This window comes from Sinocyclocheilus grahami, unplaced genomic scaffold, assembly GCF_001515645.1.
Source record: "Sinocyclocheilus grahami isolate Dianchi unplaced genomic scaffold, SAMN03320097.WGS_v1.1 scaffold877.1, whole genome shotgun sequence".
In the NCBI taxonomy this organism is placed as follows: Eukaryota; Metazoa; Chordata; class Actinopteri; order Cypriniformes; family Cyprinidae; genus Sinocyclocheilus; species Sinocyclocheilus grahami.
This window is the reverse complement of record NW_015506056.1, coordinates 302,399-302,849: the sequence shown is the minus strand read 5'-3', so window position 1 is coordinate 302,849 and position 451 is coordinate 302,399. Positions and strand designations below refer to the sequence as shown.

Genomic DNA, 451 nt, shown 5'->3' with positions numbered 1-451 from the left:
TGGAAGGGAAACAGAATGATTTGAATTTAAAATGAAGCAAACAAACAAAAAAAAGAAGCAGTTTTTGATCGTCTTGAATAGTATTTGAGTCAGGGGAAACGATTTTACTTTCGTTCCTTCACAAATCAGGAGTCCAAGTCCATTGATACTTGATCAGAACTACATAAACACCAAAAACCAGGTGATAAAAGCTGAACGGCGTGTGCTGAAGGAGCTGGGCTTCTGCGTCCACGTCAAACACCCACACAAGGTACGTCTCACTTCCTGCTCTTAATGTGTTGTTTTTAGACTTTAAAGTTTTTTAGAGTCCCCCTGTAGTTTTTTTTGTTGTTTTAATATGCTTTTAGACAAACCATGTGCCAATCCATTCATCAACACCGTTGATGAATGGATCATCCATTCATCATTGCGTATTCATAGATCCGCATATAGTAAATGAGGCAAGGGTGTA

At 38.4% G+C, this 451-nt stretch overlaps 1 protein-coding gene across 1 annotated transcript in view; it reads left to right on the top strand.

The window, feature by feature from the left end:
* Nucleotides 1–451, top strand: part of LOC107563513 (cyclin-L1-like) — a 13,007-nt gene that overhangs the window by 4,377 nt on the left and 8,179 nt on the right. Inside the window, exon 4 of the mRNA XM_016248406.1 lies at nt 130–250. Coding sequence (XP_016103892.1) covers nt 130–250 — 121 coding nt within the window. The remainder of the gene's footprint in view (nt 1–129; nt 251–451) is intronic.